General features: G+C 40.3%; 1 protein-coding gene across 3 annotated transcripts; it reads right to left on the reverse strand.

The window, feature by feature from the left end:
- Positions 1 to 2911: 2911 nt before the first annotated feature.
- Positions 2912 to 17570, reverse strand: MTG2 (mitochondrial ribosome associated GTPase 2). Of its 3 annotated transcripts, XR_014573028.1 has the most exons (8): positions 17231 to 17570; positions 15924 to 16071; positions 15189 to 15304; positions 14360 to 14578; positions 12757 to 12895; positions 6527 to 6711; positions 4683 to 4806; positions 2912 to 3353 (listed from the first exon to the last, which is right to left on the reverse strand). XR_014573028.1 is itself a non-coding variant. In XM_083801502.1 (7 exons), exons 1-6 carry the CDS (start codon positions 17402 to 17404, stop codon positions 6530 to 6532), a joined length of 978 nt encoding a protein of 325 aa, XP_083657628.1. In that variant the 5' UTR covers positions 17405 to 17570; the 3' UTR covers positions 2912 to 4806; positions 6527 to 6529. The 3 variants fall into 3 exon arrangements, 2 of the variants coding, with proteins under 2 accessions (XP_083657628.1, XP_083657627.1); XM_083801502.1 differs by having other exon boundaries at positions 2912 to 4806; XM_083801501.1 differs by lacking the exons at positions 2912 to 3353; positions 4683 to 4806; positions 6527 to 6711 and adding an exon at positions 11556 to 12366 and having other exon boundaries at positions 17231 to 17542.
- Positions 17571 to 17574: the final 4 nt, after the last annotated feature.

The following is a 17574-nucleotide window of genomic DNA, read 5'->3' on the forward strand; positions in this document are numbered from 1 at the left end:
CCTAAAAAAGACAAAGTCAGAACGTGAACAAGAGACTAATTTCCAGCTGTGTTTCTCTTGTTTTGTTCACAAAAAGAGGACTACTAGATCATTCAGTCTGATAAAAGAAAAGTTACATTACTTTAAATTACACCTAAAGAAAAGGATGGAGGAATCGTTTCTGTCTGTTTTACCTGGGATTCAAAATAGCAGGTAATAATCAAAACCCTTCTCTATCTGTCTGTATCCTACGGTTCTAAAAGATGACTTCTGATACTTACCTGAACTTAGCTGTAAGTGATTTTACTCATTGGCAGATTTTGCAGGAAAGATACTTCTATTCCTTCCTCCTGCCTTGCCAAATACAAAAGAGAAATAAACTACTTATGCCTGTACGTGAGGTCACACCTGAGCCTGGTTTTCATACTCAGAATGTTATCAGCTGGTTTGAAGTTTCAGGGTAGCTGATGACTAATTCAAATCCTGTAAAAGGAGTATTGGAATTCTGCTGCTTTTTACTGTTTGGAATATAAATGTCTATATGCATTTGGAAGAGGCAGGGACTAGGGAGCACCTAGGCATAATCAAATATGAACTGTGAAAAAGCATTACCATTAGGCAACGCAGGGCTCCTCATCAGCTAACCTACCAAAACACACATTTTCTGCTACCATACCTGTTAAAAAAGTTGCCCAATTCCTATCGTCTAGACACAAAAAAAGCAGACAGGACCTGTTTAAAAAAAAAAAAACATGAAAGATGACTTGCTGTAATTATGAATATGCATCAAGGATTTGTGGAAGCACATAGGCACAGAGGAAAAAAAAAACAAACAACTATTTCCAGAGAGAAGGATCCAATTTATGCATGGAGTGTTAGTAAACAGTATTCATGCAGTCCTAAATTGTACTCAGGAGCTTTTTAAAGAAACAGGCTAAATGACTTACTGTAAGACCTGTTTGGAGGCAATGTCAGCTCCCTTAATACAAATCTACACTCCATTAACTAGAGGATGTAAAGGGCACAATAACGAGGTCTGTGGTCCTTTCACAGAGCAGTGTCTGCATATCAATAAACTATCAAAGAACATTTTTCAGCACAGCTACTTTCTTTCTGGCTCTGTGATGCTTCCTCCCTCATCACCAATAATGAAATATCTCTTCCCACAGATAGAAGATCCTTGCTCCCACAGCCTCTCTTCAGTGCCCTTCCTCAATTATGATTCCTTATTTGTTCTCGCCAACCTGTAGTTATATAAATTGCTGCATTGTTCCAGAGACATCACTGAAGCTTCATTAGCTCGTGTAGGAGGCTACAGAGGAAGAAACAATGCAAGAAGAGCTTTTGTTGAAAAACACCTGTCTGGGATAATTAATGAGACTTGCCAAGAGGGATATGCTTTGAAATCAGAAAGATGTGATTATATTTTGATTTGAAAGAGTGCTAGTGTTTTCCTTCCATGTTTGGAAGGAAACAATCTCATAACAGAACTAGGACGGAAAAACACTAAGTTAAGTTCATTCACAGAGAGAAGTTTAACAATGTGGTTTCTAAGGGGGAGGATTAATTTTTCATAGCCCCAGCCCCAGTGCAGTGATACCAGCACAACTTTGAAATGTGGATCTGGTCTTGAAAGAGACCTTTCTCCTCCACTCTACTGAAATTATTCTGCAAATAGATGGAACAGAGTAAGGAGTATTTTTATATTATTTTTACTTCTGATCTAGGAAACATAGGCAAGAATAAAAACACTACCCACCCTGGATGAGTGCCAAAAGAGGGAAAAGCTCACTTGGGTTCTGACACCACGAAACTAGCATTTCTCACGAAAGATTTCACAGATGCCCTTGTAGATAGCAGGAAGCTCATAACGCTGCTGTGTTCCCTTATCCTTGAAGGAAACCTCCCTTTCCTCCATACCTTTGCACAACGTATTTTTCTGCCAGTACAGTTGTATTTGCAGCGTTAAGGCGATATGCTATTATTACAAAAAGCAATCAGGAATTCTGCAGGGTGAAAGCTATCATCCATAACCTGTTACCACAATTTGATGAAGATATTCAGCTACTGTGGGCACTCACTTAAATCCCACCACTGCCTGGGGAAGGGAAGACTTGTACACACCACAGAGGCAAGAAAACCAGGTCTGTCAGCAACCCGCTCTTGTGAGCTCAGGAATGCTTATGACTCATTAAATCAGCACCACTTTTGTCGCTGTAGTCCAGGATGCATGAATACTACTTATTACTAGGTATTTACAAACCACACACTTTTACTCCATAATTTACAACCTGTTTGCACAGCCTGAATATAAAAAGGAACCAATATTTAATCCAATTACCAAGCATTATCAGTAATGCTATGCATACACATTTGTGGGGGAAGAACAGGACTATTATTTTTCCATTTGTAAAATTCTACAACTTGATACCATTTTAAAGTGACTCAGATACACCAGGCAGGACTTTTTGTTGTCATGTAAAGGCTTTTCTTATACATCAGAAACCTGCCAGTAATTCCTAGGCCCCCTGCCATACCGGACAATGATCACACATTAGAGATGGCAAGGCAGTGCCATGAAGTAGGTAGGTGTGGTGCGTGTGTACAAACACCACAAGCATCCACCCTGTGCACATAAAGGTAAAGTTCATGGCAAAAATAGTTTTTATAGGCAGGCTGTGCCCACAAGCTGACACCTGTCCTTTTAAGCACAAAAATGCATCCATGATGTGGCACTGACTTCTGAATTCTTTTTAACACAGTATCCCGGGATTCAGCAGCACAATTAACACTGAAGGAAAACTGATTGCCGTGTAGTTAATAATCTCAATTCAAGATATCTCTCTGAGCATTCACAAACAAGCTCTCTGCTAGAAGGGCAATGACAGTCCTGGCAAATACTTTAGCCATTAAATAACAGCTCACACACAGCTTTAGTCGTTTGAAGCTGTTTATTGAACAACAAACAATGACGGGAGTTGCATATATAATTCCTTGAACATGAGGTTGCACATACACCCTGCAGCGTTCATGAATTGATGACGGATTGACAAAGCAGAGCTATTACCCTCCATTATGAAAATAATTTACTCTCTAAAAAGCACAAATTCAATAGGCCATTACAGCTAAAGCACTGTTTAATATCTCTGATACAGCTTGTATTCAAAATATACAGGGATAAAATAATATGTGTAATACTTGCATGAAGCCTATGTTAAGCAGTCTCATAATTAGGAATTAAGCTGTTATTCAAGAGCTTTCATGAAAGTAACAAGTAGGGAGATCCTTTGTTGTTGCTGTTGGTACTTTATGTGACAGTTGCAAAGTGCTCCACAGAACCACATGGACAGAAGAATGCCGACACGTAGCTCCTTCTAGAGTAAGGTAAAGACTGAAGTCAAACGAGCACAGATGATGGACACTGCACGTACAGAGCAGCACAGCAAATGAAAACCTCAACAGAGGGCCAAAATGCCCAAAATATCCCTTCTGAAATTCTCATCAGAAAGAACTCATGCAGACAGAAGCATGCAGAACAGTTCATAAGGAGCTGAAATCCCCCAGAAATTCCTCCTCAGAAATCCCACAGGGCTCCTGAGTGGTTTCAAAGCGGCCATCTCAAAAATGCTTTCTGAAAACAGAGGTCTGAGTAATTTCCTTGGAATAAACTAGAAATACGACCTTTTTCACTCATCTCTTGAGAGCTAGCCCCAGCTGAAGTGTTGAACAAAAGATTAAGAAAGTGGAAATCAGCTATTTAAGGTCATTACGATCAACTCATCCGAATAACTGTGTTTTCACCTCAGCAATTAATTCGCCAGGTACTCACTTTTATAGAGTGCCATTCAATCACAATTCATAAATAAGGACATTTTCTAATCAATATTAACCACTCACAAATCTGGCACGACGGGGTATGAAATCAGCAAATAGTACAACAGAAGAATTGCCTCCTCCACACCAAACCAACCCAAAACATGAATGTTAGCTAGTCTAAATGCAAGCTAGACAACAGTGTCTACAGAGGTATTTGTTTTGCTAGGATCTACCAAATTGTGTTATAAAAATTGGTATTTTAAGAAGAAGAGCAAGCATAAAATATTTTTCTAAATCTGAAAAAGTTTATTATTTATTCCATGACATTTGTGACCCTCTGTAATTATTTCCTTCCTTAACATGGAAGCACCGAGGCATTAATAGCATTCCCACTTTCACACTAGTATTTTTTAGTTTGAATATTCACTAAAAGCAAATTTCTAATTGTATACTCATTAATCAAGTGATGAATGAAGTGACCCAGTTAGTTAAATGCATCATTAGTTTTGTTCCAGACTAAGTACATTACGAAATTGACTTGTGTAGCACTAACTTCATTTAGATTTAGTATACCATTCTAGAACTGTTCTACATCGATCAGTTTCCTAAACCACTTGAATACATTTAGCAAGCATTAAAAAAGCAATCGTTATCTTCAGATCTTACATGAATGAGTAGCACCAGTTAATAAGCTGCACGGGTTGATGTGGCAATATTGTTGCCCTTCTACAAATCAAGTTTTATTTACCATGGAAAAAAACCTGAATGCCTTCAGAAAAAAATAGGAGATACTGAAGTCAGCTCACAGAAAGCTCCTAAACACTAAAACGCACTGCAATACCGTGAATATGGATACTGAATATGGCAAAATGGATACTGAAGAATACCTCACAAGAGTATTGTCAGTTCTGGGGAAGGCAGATGTGAAGCAGCACACACAACTGGCCACCTCTTCTATAAGTCAGGTATTTCTGTGCTTCTCTGTAAACACCCAGGTGAAGTGCTTTGAAGCTACAAATACAAACGTGACATATCTGGTCAGCTCTAAGTTATGCTCGTACAAGGCTCCTACAAATAAAAAATAGTGTTATTGTAGGGCTAGCACTACGCTCAAGTTTTTCCAAATTCCAGGCCCTCTGTCTTGTCACGCGTTTCCTGTGTGACTTTACAAGTCACTAGGGTACAGATCCATGTGGATATTTAAATACCAATTTCCTAAAATTTAGTGGGACATAGGCTTCTTACAGCTAGATTTGGACCTCAGTCTTCTGTGATTCAGTTTCCACCAGGAAAAGGTGGTTAATGAATCAAACATAAGGTACTGTATTAAAATTAGAAAAAAAAGGAAAAGGCAGGATGTAAAACATCAAATTTTCATCCCTCAAAGCCATTTTCCTGACGGCAATATGTCAATGAAGCTGCAAAATTTCTGTTGATATAGAAACAGAGACATCTTCACTTACAAAAATGAAACAAGTTTTGTGTATCTATAGTTAGACGGGTTGGTTGGTATGGACCTTTCAAAACTAGCATAGACTTAACCCATCACATGGATGTGCGAGCTTCAAATCCACAACCGCTGGCACCGAAGTTACATTTAGCAACTCTTACCAGTTTTTGTTTTTCTAGACAGAGCTCACTGTCCCAATAGTAGTTTGTTTGAACTGATGTTTTAAACTTCTATTACATGCCTGGTGTGTGGGCGGGTAAATGAAGAAAACAAACAATTTCTAAAATAATCCAGTAAAAACGTTGATTTCATGCAGTGACCTTTTACCAGGTTATTTTTTAAATGTGATAAATGTGTGTCCTGTCTGGACAAAGCAAACTAGCTGCCCAAACTCATCTTCCTGATTTGTAACAGAGGAAAACAACAGGAAATGAATAGCCACAAACCAATATGATTTCATGAATAAGATAATCAAAATATGGATACTTCATCTGTAATATCACAGATGTCTTCTTGACAACCAGTGTTTTAGCAATTACATTGCCTCATGCAAATATTTTTCTTCATAAGCATTTTCTACTTTTAGTGGAAGACTAATTTATCTAGATTTAGACAATGAATAGCTAACTTCTGTCAATGGTTGATCAGTGTGTGTACAAAGGATGTACTGGGTGGGGATTCACATGTCTTTGGAAAACAGTGATGTTCCAATTTCAATGGGAATTAAGCACTGAGGAAGCAAACGTCAAGATTCAAATGAAAAATCTTTAAAATTATGACCAAGCTTTTCCACGGTATAACCAATCCAAGCCCTTTATGTTTTCTAAAATGCTGACTCTTCCCTATACATTTATTGGCTGTGCATTTCTCTGGTTACAAAAATAAAAAGGCACCCGCTACGGATTTGAATAACAGGAGATAATTTGTTCTGCAGGTAGTTTTTAGCTGTGCTTTTCAATCAGTGTTAATATGTCTGGATCTAAGTGCATTTCTGAAAGGTGATTTAATCTGCATAAAACGTTTTCAGCCTATGTGAATAAGCACAAGACTCTTCATGCTTTGTGTGTCTTATTCTACCCAATAACCATGACAAAATGACGGCATTTGAGCACACTGCAGTGCTGTATTTTGAAGGAAAAACGCAAACAAAACCCCCACAAAAACAACCAACAACCTGGGCCTGGGTCACCAATGCATTATGCCAGAGCGACTCCAATTAAAATTAATGGAATGTTACCAGAATAAAATGAATTGTAACAAAGTAACCAGTCATACCATTACCTCTTACTGAAATTGAGCAGGCAGAGATGAGCTAGTTATTAAACCGTAATTATATGGTTTAGTAGCACGACTAGCCTTTTGTCTTCGCTCCAGGGAAATCCACATGTAACGCAGGAATACTTCCATCTCGGTGACAGGAAGAACCAGCGCCTCGCAAGGAACGCACACTTCAAGGAGTCCAAGTGCTACTCCGGATAAACAAGGGCAGAGGGAAAAAACAAACGAAAAAATGGAACAAAACCTGCAAACCCGGTGGATAAGGCACCAGACTCCATTAAGGTCTCTTTGGACAATTCTATTTCAATCAGGAAAGAGGAGATGGAAAATTACTCTCTGGGGAAAAATGAAGGACAAACACAATCTCAATATTAAAACGAGCTCGATAAAAATCTCCCTGCCCTTGTCCTACCAGCTATGCTTTATACCTCAGAAAAATGGGCACATACCACATAATAAATTTCAGAACTGCACATAGAAAAATCAGGAGTGCAGCCCAAAGGTAGCTTTGTTCTGTTATCAAGAGTTACCAAATCATCCCTTATCATTATTGGCACATGTATATAACCTGCCCTCCAAATATTAATAACTTCAGTCTTTCCAGACCTTTGTAGCGTGGGCACAATTAATCCCTGTTTAACAAGATGGGGAAACTTGTTAATGGGGAACAGCCTTGGCAACTGCAGTATGGAAGAGAGAAGAAAACAAAGCCGGTTTTTAAAGGCCAGGCACACGGCAGTATTGGGGTGAAGTTTTAATTTATACCAAGGCCATTTTCACAGTGGTAATGAATTTCATCATTAACGGAAGCAGTCCACATCCCCATCCATTTAAAAATAAAATACAACTTCCAGAGAAATGACAGGGCTGCGGACCCACTGAAGAGATGCTAAGCTCAAAGCTTACCAATTCTCCCTGTGCACGCTGTGCAATAGGCCCAATAAAGGAGATTACCTCTCCGCTAAAGCCACACCTCTCACAACCTTTATGCAAGACAAAAATCTGCAGATTACAGACTAGAGTGTCCCCCCAGAATAAGAGTTCCCCATGTAAAGGTTATCTTGCTGCTAGTAAAAGTTCGTTTTTACACAGCAATGATTTCCTTACAGTGATTAAACCAAAGCATTTACTCCTTGTCTTTAAATTTCTGTTGCAGAGTTCACAGTTCATACAACACAACAGCATTCCAGACCTTCCTGCCCCCTATTTATGTTCCACCTGCCATTCAATTAGCAACTCATTTGAGTTGCACACCTGCAACACACCGAGCCTCTGGCCCCAACATTAGCTTCACATTACAGGTGTCAGCATACCAAGGAGCTCATTTAGCAACATGATGTTGAAGACAAGACAGCAAAGGAGTTTGACTGGTGTTCTGCAACCAGTTGTTCGTAAATGTTTGTACAAACCATGACAAAGTCCTGTTCTACTACCACTTTTATCTGTTTCATAGCCACTCCTGGAAATCTGTAATTTGAGACAGTTTGTTTGTAAAAAAAAAATAAGCAAACAAACAACAAACAGCTTACAAGCCTTTAAACACACCTGAGTCAGAGAACCTATTCACTTACCACAAATTTGCCTAAAAATAAAAATCACTATGAAGAAAAATCACCTAACACACACACAATAGTGAAAAAAGTAAGTTCAAAACCATTTACTTGCAACAGAAAATGAAATCCTGAGACCAAATGAGATCCGATACCTCTGGTAGCCTTCTCCCTGCCCCCAAACCTCATAAATTGTTTGTTACAATAAATCAAGAGAAGTGATAGTAACCCAGCTTCACCAGTAGTAACAGCAAAGCTCTTCAGCCCAGGAGAGCAGCACCATTTTCCATTCGCCTTTCATCAACCACAGCTCTTTTCAGAATTTCAGGTGCTGTGGGGGCTTTTCATATCTTACTCCCACATCCCTCCCGTGACATTTCAGAGACTGCCTGGTTTGCTTCTCTCCCATTTCAGATTTCTCTGCTCCAAACAACTGTGACACAGGAGGGTGGGCAGGCTGCCCACAGCTAAGGATACCACTAGGTCCCAGCCCTACTGCCCACCGACCGGCCAAGAGCAGGGCAAAACACAACGAGGAGGCTGACACCGCTGTAACACGGAGCATCTGGGTGCACCTCAAAACACCCCCACCAACAAATCATGAATAAGAGGTGCTTCTAACTGCTAGGAACTCCATTTGCTCGTATCACTGATTACTGCCCTTCTTTCTCTTCATTCTGGGGGCTGTTTGGGTGCCACTTTATACTTCAGTCTTTGATAACCTTTATGTAAGTGAAAGGTACGCAATCCCTGCATTCAAGCAAGCGGAAACCTACCGCTGTTGCTTCAGTATCACACCTCTAAGCATACCTATTATCAGACTGTACCTGGTACCATTCCTGCATCTCCTGGCCCTCGCTGAGACCCTGAGCAGAAATGCTAAGTGCAATTCCAGTGAGTCTCACTTTTACTGCTGGCAGTTCACTTCATTGCAAAGATGTCCTGCCTTACCTTAAAAATATTATGCTACACGAAAAAGTGCTTAACAAAACAGCGTAAGTAAAGCAGACTGCAAACTAGGCCATGCTTAAACACACTGATCCAATACATTTTACATAATGGACTGCAGTGAGTCCTCAATAACCACATGTTTAAAAAGTGTGATCGTTTTTTGTGGTTTTACATCAATATTTCTTTTTCTGTTCAATTGATGCTACCTACACTTTCCATGAACCTACAAAGGGGGAGAAGATTACAAATAAATATAGAAAAAACAATTACCTCTAAAATACTCCTGTAATCATTTACTAAAAATCGTATCAAAAAAGATGAGGAGTACTAGAATGGCAAAGTGCTAAACTCAATTATAGTTCAAGCTTCTCTATGAAATATTAAATAGACTGAGCTTCAATTTGCACTAAAATAAGGCCTATTGTCAGAATGAGAAAAAATCCCCCATCTCTTTCCTCTTGACAACTTGAAAAGCACAGACAACATCAAAGGTTTCAGTAAAGGAAAGCAATAGCTACTTAGGGAAAGTCATGCAAAAGAAAGTCACCAAAACCTCTCCAAAACCTAAAACAAACAAAAAGAACATGCTCCCCCTCCAAAAGGGGGAAGAAAGCCTGCAGCGCATCGTTCTTCTCTGAAACCATTCACCCAGTTAATCTGAATATTTTTTTTCCTCTTCTCCTACAAGTGGGATGCGTTTCCTTTGTAAATGCCTTATTTTCAGCAGAAACAGAGGTTACTCCTCAGTTCTGTACCACATAAGAATTATTTACAGGAGATCTTCACGCTAATGCAGAAGGAGCACTATGGAGAAAGGTGAGCTATTAACTCTGCGCTGGGCTGAGCAGCACGCAGTCACACCTTTTGTTTGCCATTAACTTAGGGACCTCTACCATGAGGTCACTTTGACAGAGATCTATATGGACTGCAGAAAGTTCCAGCTCCTACAAGCAGTTGGTCCAGTGACAAAGCTGGAGCTATTTGGCACTTTCCATCAACAGATGAAGGGATCCGCGCTCCTGTAAAACCTCTTTGAAACTTATAAGCCTGTGGCTAAGAACTTGGTCTGTCATCTCGGAACAGGTGGCTGAACACGTTAAGAACAAAGAAACCAATTACACGATCAATGGGACGTTCTGTTAAGCTGTCCAGCATCCCGCTGCGCTGTTTGCACATCGCTCCACAAAACACTCTCCGCTCTCAGCGCTAAGGCTGCATGAGTGCTAGGAAGGCAGTGAGAAAGCTCCTTTGAGTACAGGGGCTTTTAAAACGGTCTCTGTCATTCCCAAACACGGCAGAACGCTACAATGCAGTCAGAGCGCTGAGTACCTGTAAGTACTGAACAGCCTGCAAAGCAGCTACCCCAGCTTTTGTGTTTGGACAACCTTCAGGTTTTATTAAATGTGGCTGAAAAGCATACACGAATAGAAGAGAAAACTGGTGAGGCCTAAAAGCGCCACACAAAACCAGTCGGAAGGACAGAAGTAAATATTCACTTCCACCTAATTCAGTCTGGGAAATCCCTGGGATGAAGCAAGTAGGAAACAAAACACGAGAGCAACTCTAGGACTTAATACTTCTGTTTTCATTTTTTCCCTGATCGTATTTATAACGATATCACTGCTTGTTATGCATAGATTGCTTTTTCACATCTGATCAGATACAAGTACACAGAATGTGAATTTAAGAGACGTAATTACCTATTTTGACAATTTTCTTTAATTTAAGAATCTGACCATTTGAGTTAACCTTGCAGTTCAGAATAAAAACCTGCTGCTCTTAACGAGAAGGGGCACGCACCTGCTTTCTTACACACATACAGTTAGTTCTAACTCAGTCGTAATCACAGATCTGATCCCAACGGCAGGAGGATGAGTTGAGTTTTAATACTGAAACTGAACAAGACTGCTCCCTTCCAGTCATAGTCAAAGAGTTATGGGGAAAAAAAAAAAGACATCATCCATGAAAGCCAAGAAAGCCAGCGTTTTAAGGATGCACCATTCAGATGCATTAATAAAGCATACGAGATGAAATTAAATAAATGTGCAAAGTGACAGAAACAGAATTATCACCTTTTCTGTAGTACACATAAGAAAGAAGTTAGAGGAGCACTGCAGCTTTGTTTTCTTTAAACACAGTAATTCCCACTAGCGGTGATACAGTACAAAATATGACGGTCAAAAAAAAGAAAAGAGAGCCCACATCAAATCCTTAAAGTACTGCATTGTTCTTGTGTTTGGAATATCTAAGTCTAAGACTTCTCAGAACATTACTTAAGATTCCTCAAGGAAAGTAGAGAGCTCAGAACTAAGTCTCAGATGAGCGTCCTGTGGCTAGTTTATACAGCTATTTAGCTGCTGCCAACATTTAAAGATAGATATTTATGCTAATGAGGAAATAATGTCAATCATTAATTGCAGCTGTTTCACCACATTCATTCTCCAAGACACTAAGCACCTGTACCTCCTCCTCCGAGGGGGAAAAAAAAGGAAAAGTTTGAGACAACTTAAAGTCGTTATGGTACAGAAATAGACAGGAAGGACCACCTTATTTTTATTTTAGAATCTTTGACAAACAAAAATTGAGACTTCACATCATTCCAATTCAGAAAGACAGCCAACATACCCTGCAGACTGTGAATTTCAGTAATTTCCACCAGATATTCTTTTATTTCCACAATTAACTACCTAATGCCAAACAAAATCCCAGTTTCCAAATGAACATCCATCATGGTTAAAACTTTCAAATTTTGTTGGAAAACATTTGAGACACCTCAGAGGTGCAAAAAACGTTCCAACGAAGCACTCCAAAACACATCCACGAGCTGTGTCCAATGCATTAAAAACAAACAAAATACAATCAGGAAGAAAAAAAACTACACACAGATGTTGCCTAACCAAATGATGACTTTTTTTCCTTCCCGTAGAGTTCATAGTAGTTCTGCGTCCTACCACTTGACTGGCCTTTGCCCTCGTGATTGTTCTGTCTTCACATAAATGTCATACAGTTCTCTCAAATGCAACAACAGTTCCTCTAGGTTGTCTCCTGTCAGCGCAGACAATGCAATGACCCGGTCACCTATCTGCTCTTTAAGGAGTGGGAGATTAATCCTGGACTGAGCAAGGTCAATTTTATTCCCAACGACAACACAAGGCCTCTCCGACAATCCATTTTTATATTGTTCCAGTTCATATTTTAAGTCTTGCAGCTGAATCCACGGCCGAGGCACAGAGAGATCCACCACATACAAGAGAAAGCGGCATCGTTCAATGTGCCTTAGGAAGGCCACCCCGAGGCCCCTGTTTTGATGAGCACCCCGTATTAGGCCAGGAATGTCAGCGACTACAGTGAGAGAAATTTCACAGTGAATTGAACACATTCAACAACAACAAAGCCTTTCACTGTCCAGTGCAAGTACTTTTAGAATGACATCCCATCAATGAATCAATACGAGAGCATGCCTCCTGTTAAGTCTGGCTATCATGTTTTACAACCCCCAGATTTAGATTATTCCAGTGAAAACAGCATTCGGATTGCTAGCTTGATATTAGCGGCACGTAGAACTGAATGACAAATGGGCTTCCAGTTGTTTTCAGCTACATTAAGCTTGAGTTCTTGCTACTTCTATTGGACTTGAACAGAATTGCTAAACTTCCTCCTACAGCATTTCAAAGATAAAGCCACCTGACACAAACTGCTATCAAGGTACAGACTGTGCCCTGTGATTTTTACCTGCCACTTGTTCGTAGTCTTCATAGCGGACAATGCCAACGTGGGGGTTTAGGGTTGTGAATGGGTAGGCAGCCACTGCTGGCTTTGCGTTGGACAAGGCTCGCAACAGCGACGATTTCCCAGCATTGGGAAAGCCCACCTGGAATACAAGCATTTATTAAAGCCATGGTTCTAGGCTAATACAAAGGAAAAAAAAATAAACAAACAAAACTAAGCTTTTGCTAGATGTGGAAAGATTCTTCTAGCAAGAATATAACATTAATTTTGCATGCTCAGTTCTGAAAAGCAACTTGGTTTCCTTTTTTATTTTTCCTAACTCCTCTTATTTATTCCCATAAATATTAAAAAGGTCAAAACACAGAAGGATCACCTTATTTTTTTGTGTGCACGCAATACTTAAGTATTTATTTTGTTCTGAGTCAAAAAGGTATAGCATAAAATCTTTTACCCTGAAAAAAAATTATGGCTTTGTCTTGCAGTTCACATTTTACCTATTTTCTAATTGTGTGATTTATTATTTTCCAAAATAATTCAAAGTTAGTTTTGACCCTAACCAATTCAGTAACGTAGCTTGCCCTGTAACTAACCAGAACGCTTACAAGTCTGCAATCTTACAGCTCTCAGTCTTGATATCCAAGAACTTGGCCTTCCAAGGAGAAGGCAAGAATTTAAGCAAACCTACCCTGCAAAGGAAGTTCCTCTGGGATATCCTACAGTTGACATACCACAAATACACAGATGGCCAATAATCTGTAGATGAAAGTAGATCAAATCCTAGGTTCTCCCATCTACTGATGTCAAGCACACTGAATACTTGCCAGAGGAAATAAAGTACAGAATTTTATCAGATTTCCAAATTTGGTCCACTTCTCACGTTTTTGGCACTGAGTGTCCAGCTGGACATAGAATTAAATGTTTTGATCCACCAACACTAACTCTTAATCTAAATAAATTTGTGAAATTATGCTAGACAGTTATTTTGCCTGAACAACAGCAATAACAGTTGGCAGAACCGCGTGATTGTAACAGTTTTACCAAACAGGGTCAAAACGTTATCATACTTAAATACAAAATCAGGTTAAGCCCTAAATTGACTTAGCACTCATGTCTAAATGGTATTTTTCTTTCAGAGGATGCTAAACCCAGAACTAACAAAGTCAAATGTTTAATATCTGAAAAAAAGTGAAAAAGAGAAATATGAGTATTAACTATAATTTTTTTTCTAGAAGAAAAAAATATGAGAAAAAATCTAATTTAGAAGAGTTCTCCACAGTGTATTCTCCATCTGCAGATTCTGCAGACAAAGCCTACCGTACATCATCAGTGAATCTGTTAATCACCGGTGAATCTTGAGCATTGCTTTTCTATATATACTGTTGATTTTAGCAGAAGTAGGATGACATTACATAGCAAGACAGTGACAGCTCTGCAAATCACTTTGGACACCCTTCTACCAAACAAACAACAGCAAGAAAGCATCAAGTTGCATCTCTAAACAAGCACGCCAAAAGGCTAACAAAAATGTTACCAAATGTTATTTCTTCAGTCAGTCAAATGTCATTGTACAACGCTAAGGAAGTTGAAGAACCACTGCTACACTCACCAGTCCTGCATGAGCTGTTGTCTTGAGTTCCAAATGGAGCACCCTTTCCTGACCTGGCTCTCCTGGAGTGAATAACATCGGAGCTCGGTTTTCATTGGAAAGAAAAAAGCGATTCCCTTTCCCTCCAGCTCCTCCGTAAGCTGCAACATACTCTTCACCATGTTGCGTGAGGTCAGCCACAACTACCCCGTCCTCCTTAACCGATGTACCCACAGGGACCTTAAAATGAAGGGACGTGTAATTCAGTGTAATGCCTGCAAAGCCTGCAGCAGAGCTGCCTTCAGCAGGCCCAGCTAATTTCAGATTTGTCGAACGTTATTCCTCTGCTGGGCACCTGGCAGAACCCAGCAAGAAGCGTACTGCAAGAGGTTCACTTCCTGGACCAAAACAGCGCTGTCAGAATGCAATTCATTAAAATGTCAATGGTACCATAAACCACTTGCTCTCCTTTCAAGCACAGAAGCTTAACAATAATGAGCTTACAAACATATTGTAGGTGTGCACCAAAATGGGCATACTGAAGAAAAAAAATATATGAAAGAAAGTAAGTCTGCTCCTACTTAACAAATTCTGCGTTCTGCTTTCTCTAGGCATGTTACCCTAGAAGAGAAAACAAGTCAGGACAGCATTTTAGTCAGATGTACCTTCCACAGAAGTCTAATTTTGATGAACAATTTACAGCAGTTTGATCTGCCTGTGTGTCAACCAGCCCTGTTCCTGCGGGGACAGCATACAAGGCTCCTTGTAAAAATGTACAGGAGAATTTTCTCCCATCCACCATGAAAATCAACAATGTAAATATAAAGCTAACATAGCAGCCAGACCTTACCTTAACATACACACTTGCACCATTGGCTCCGTAACAGTTTTTGCTTCCTCCTCTTCCTCCACAAACACCCTGATAGAAAGGGAGGACTGAAGAAAGTGATTTCATTTGCTGGTCGGCTGTAAAGCAAAACACACGGATCTTAAAGGTGTTGTTTTAGTAGAACAGGCCAAGTAGAACAACCTCGTTGCTGTTCTTTCCTTTCCTTTCTGAATAATGCATTAATACATATCCAATTCACTGTGTCAACATAGCATATCAGGGAATACTGATATTAATTTGAGTTGTGATGAAGTTTAACTGCCTTTACTTATCTCTTTAGGTTTGTTAACGATGCATTTCATTAAGTGGCCTTTCCAAAATGGACAGAACCTTTACAAAATACTCTGGAAAATGCATTTGCCGGATTAGCAGATTTTGCAGGAGGGTGATAGCAGAAGCAGCTTTATCTAGCTTAAGAGTAAAACTTGTTGGGTTACCATTACAGTCAGGCACCAGCCACTAAAACTTCTGCAAAATACCGTGTTTTTTAAAATGCTTTCTAGGAACTCTCCTAAGGCCTTTGGTGTCATTTATGTCCTTTTTACCATGGCTTAGGACAAAGCATAAAAAACAAAGGCAGCTTAGAGAGAAATTACCTTTTTTTTTCCTTTTTCCCATTTTTTTTTTTTTAAACTAGGGGACTAAGGTGTTAAAAGATAAGACAACAGGAGACAAAACAGATTTGTTGACTTTTACCTTTCAAAACAACATGACCTCCATCACCCCCATTTCCGCCATCAGGACCTCCAAATATTTTTCGAGGTTCGCTATAAAAGGAATGACCTCCGTCTCCTCCTTGTCCTCCAACCACACGCACTCTCCGGTGATCCACAAAATAGCGCGTCTGCAAAGAGGATGAGGTTTGTACCTTGGAAGTGCAGTTTATCAGAGTCACCTTCCAGCAAGCTGACTGTTCTACAGAATTTAATAATATGCAGACCTGCTGTTTTCTGTCATGACAAGTTCCGCTGAACAGGTGAAAAAGGATCTCTGCTGTCATTCACATATCACTTAAATACAGCTTACTAAGTATAACACTGAAGAAAATTAGATCTTATTTTTCAAGTATTTTTAAGACCACGTTAAAACATTGCAAGTACATGCCAGAGGTTATATTGATATAACCTAATAAAGCAGCTCAGATACCAGAAGTGCAGAATTCATGTTAGAAGAGCTAATAACAGGCAAAGTATTGTTTTAATATAGTTACAAATTGCTAACACTGGTTGCTTAAGAGCACTACCACACTACAAACCGGAATCATCCAGTAGTTGTGTTCCTACACATGAAAATAAAATTGAAAAGAAATCTTTTTAAATGGAACTAAAATTTACAAATAGGACATAGTGCCTGTGGGGGAGAGATGTTCTCATAGTGATTCACTGCCTTCTATACCAGGTGATGAAAGTAATGCAAACTTCAATCTTTTAACAATTAAGAAAACTATTATAAAGAAAAAGAATAATCTTATTTGAAAACTGAGTAAGTAGAATTAACTTTAATGTAAGTCATAGCCAGTTACTTAGGGGGTAAAGAAGATACAGCATGGAGAGGATTCCAGGTTTTGGCCTTATTTCTGACACGAACTTCGTATCTGACTTCTGGCAAACCAACTGTTCTGCACTGCGCTTCAGCTTTCCTGTCAGCAAAGAAGGGTTTTGCTAATTAAATAGCCCAAGGAGTATACGTGGGATAAAGCAGCATTGTGATATCAAGCTAAGCAACTGCAAAAGTACAGAACTCTCGCATAACTCAAGTCACGCCATGCCCTGTGATTTCTTAAAAATCCTCTCTTAGAGAAGTGTCTGGCACCACCATACGGCAAGACGGGAAACTAACGCTGCGAACTGAAAGTGACGTATCGATCACTCAGAAATAACAAATTCTATCTAAGCCTAAACAGAAGAACACGAGGGAGGAGCTCTTCGAACATCTCGTACACAAAGCGCAGCCAGCCCGGCAGCTGATGCCACCCAGGACACGCCGTTTACCTCAGGACTTACCAATTTCCTTTCCGAAATGGCTCTTTTTTGCCTCAGCCGCCTGTTCTTCCCGCACGCGACGCGAGTTGTGGAGAAAGCCGGCCTCCCCAGCAGCAGCAGCCCCAGCAGGGGAGCGGCCCGGCCGCCCAGCACGGCCCCGCTCCGGGGCAGCGCCACGGCCCCACACAGCGCCATGGCTCCGCCGCGGCCGGGACGCGCAGCCGCGGCCCGCCCCCGCCCCAGCCCCGGCCGTTGGGGAAGGGCGGGAAGGCACCGCCCGCCGCCTCCCCTCAGCCCCGCCTCGGAGGCCGCTGCCCTCACAGCGAGCCCGCGACACCGACATAACGCCCGTGAGGGTGCCGCCG

The sequence above is a fragment of the Anser anser genome, assembly GCF_964211835.1.
Source record: "Anser anser genome assembly, chromosome: 16".
Taxonomy (NCBI): domain Eukaryota; kingdom Metazoa; phylum Chordata; class Aves; order Anseriformes; family Anatidae; genus Anser; species Anser anser.

Coding starts and splice junctions, on each gene's coding strand:
- MTG2 (XM_083801501.1), bottom strand. CDS start 17,404: ATGGCGCTGTGTGGGGCCGTGGCGCTGCCCCGGAGCGGGGCCGTGCTG. Junction 12,896..14,359: donor CAACAGCTCATGCAGGACTG/GTGAGTGTAGCA, acceptor CTTGTATTCCAG/GTGGGCTTTCCCAATGCTGG. Junction 12,367..12,756: donor AGACTACGAACAAGTGGCAG/GTAAAAATCACA, acceptor CTCTCACTGTAG/TCGCTGACATTCCTGGCCTA.